The sequence below is a fragment of the Pundamilia nyererei genome, unplaced genomic scaffold (genome assembly GCF_000239375.1).
Source record: "Pundamilia nyererei isolate P.nyererei 1_Seehausen unplaced genomic scaffold, PunNye1.0 scaffold03796, whole genome shotgun sequence".
NCBI classification, from domain to species: domain Eukaryota; kingdom Metazoa; phylum Chordata; class Actinopteri; order Cichliformes; family Cichlidae; genus Pundamilia; species Pundamilia nyererei.
This window is the reverse complement of record NW_005191197.1, coordinates 790-2,786: the sequence shown is the minus strand read 5'-3', so window position 1 is coordinate 2,786 and position 1,997 is coordinate 790. Positions and strand designations below refer to the sequence as shown.

The window sequence follows — 1,997 nt, the reverse complement described above, 5'->3', positions numbered from 1 at the left end:
ACTCTGAGTTTTCTAAACCGGCTTCCTGAAATAGGGCCCAGGTGTTGTCACCGGTAACACAGTAAAATGGACCGTGACAGTCATTTTATGAAGAGTTTCAATTTATGGTTCATGGCGCTTGCACACAAACTAGACAAAGCTAAACGTTCACGACAACCACGAGCTCAGACTGAAGTAACGACGTCTCTCGTGGTGGTCCTTTGACGGAGCGAGCAGTGTAAACACGTCTGCACAGACACGCCGTACACTGCTGCACAGACAACTGGATGATGACATGGTGAAATAAATCCTGCATGTAAGCTTTATGAACTCTTTCAGTGAAACACTGAGTGACGCGTTTACTGGCGCTCATAAATGTAAGTGATGATCCAGTGATGAAGGACCAGAGCTGTGCTCGAACCAGGACTCACCTGCTCCGGAGAGAGACAGACACTTGGGTTTGCAGTTTGTTTATTAATGTGACTGACATGTATTTTACTTTATTTCCGGTTGTGTTATATGGTGCTCGCCTGTATTTATTATTGTGGCAGTGACAAACTGATGAGGCTCCGCGATTAAACGTCACTGAGAGCGGAAGCCCGGCTGTCACATGCTTGTCGGTCCGCCTCCCCCGTCCTCAGTCGGAGTCTGGACGCCGAGCAGAGAGCATGTCTGGGTGCGACCGAGTGATCTTTGAGGCGACTAGGCTGCTGTGCGCCGCCGGAGGAGCTCTGCGGCTCCCGCAGCTATACGAGGAGCTGCGGCGACTCTGTCGTGTCTCCGAGGAGCTCCTCTGCAAGCTGGTCTATGGGCATCCCCGCTTCCTGCTGGTCCGCGGGCCGGAGACGGATGGCTGGCTACGCCCCGAGGACTGCACGGTGCTGGCGCAGACGTCACTGCGCGTGTGCGTGAGCCACCGGCTCGGGGAGCCGTGCGCAGACTGTGACCAACTGCACCTTTGCAGATTCTACATCTACGGAACCTGCAAGTTCGGCAAGGGCAGGTGTGTGTGTGTGTGTGTGTGTGTGTGCGCGCGCGCGCGTGTGCGTGCGTGTGTGTCTCTCTCTCTCTCTTTCACACACACACACACAGAGGCTGAACGAAAGTTAAGGAAATGAAACAGAAACAAAGTTTCCGCCGCAACAGAGACATCCTTATCTTCATCATCTTTATCATCCACACATCAACCTTATTACCATCTTCATCATTATTCTTGTTATTGTTGTTGTTGTTGTTGTTGTTGTTATTGTCGGTGGTGGGTGTTGTCTCTAAAGCTGACAGGAAACAAGCTGACACCTGCTGCCAGACGTCACTGTGACGTCAGCAACCAGTTGATTGTCAGATGAGTTTTGTTTTCCTGAGAAATTAGACCACAGGAACAGGGGCGGATCTAGAGAAATTTTCTTAGGGTGGCAAAGAAATCAAATGGGGTGGCAAAATCAAAGCCTTTTTTTCTTTTTTCTTTTTTCTTTTTTTCAAACACATATGCAGGTGGTTACGTGTGGTTAAAATAATTCAAATGCAGTAAGTATACACGTTTTTCATATAAATATAGTCTATAACTTAATTATTGTCTGTAGCCCACATAATTACACACTTTAGTTACATAAAACATGTGAGTTTTGATGTTATGTGCTGTATAGCCTGTATAATAAATAAATATGTAGCCCAATAAGTATAAAATCCAGAAAGCTATACAACATGGGGCGGTTCATTTACAAACACAAGTCTAACTTAAGTTTCACACTGTTTTTTGTTAGAAAACAATCACATTGTTAGATGCTTAAATTACACAAAATGTCAGAAATCTGCACTGTCATGAAAATTTAAACCTAATTTTTCATGATTTGTTGGATTCACCCACTGAGGTCTGAAATACAAACGGCCATTTTTGACTCCTTTTGAGTTTACATTTGTATTTCACCCTCAGATTGTTTCATTTTATTCTTTTCCCCTTGCCTTGTTTGGTATCATTCTTTTAAGCTCAACTGAATTTAGTTGTTTGTTTTTTTTCCACT

The 1,997-nt window shown here is 45.2% G+C and overlaps 1 protein-coding gene across 1 annotated transcript; it reads left to right on the top strand.

Moving 5' to 3' along the window:
• Positions 1–530: 530 nt before the first annotated feature.
• Positions 531–982, top strand: LOC106456072 (poly [ADP-ribose] polymerase 12-like; the record flags this gene model as incomplete). The annotated part of the gene is made up of 1 exon (XM_013908232.1): positions 531–982. A coding segment is annotated over exon 1 (335 nt), but the record flags the coding sequence as incomplete, so codon positions are not given.
• Positions 983–1,997: the final 1,015 nt, after the last annotated feature.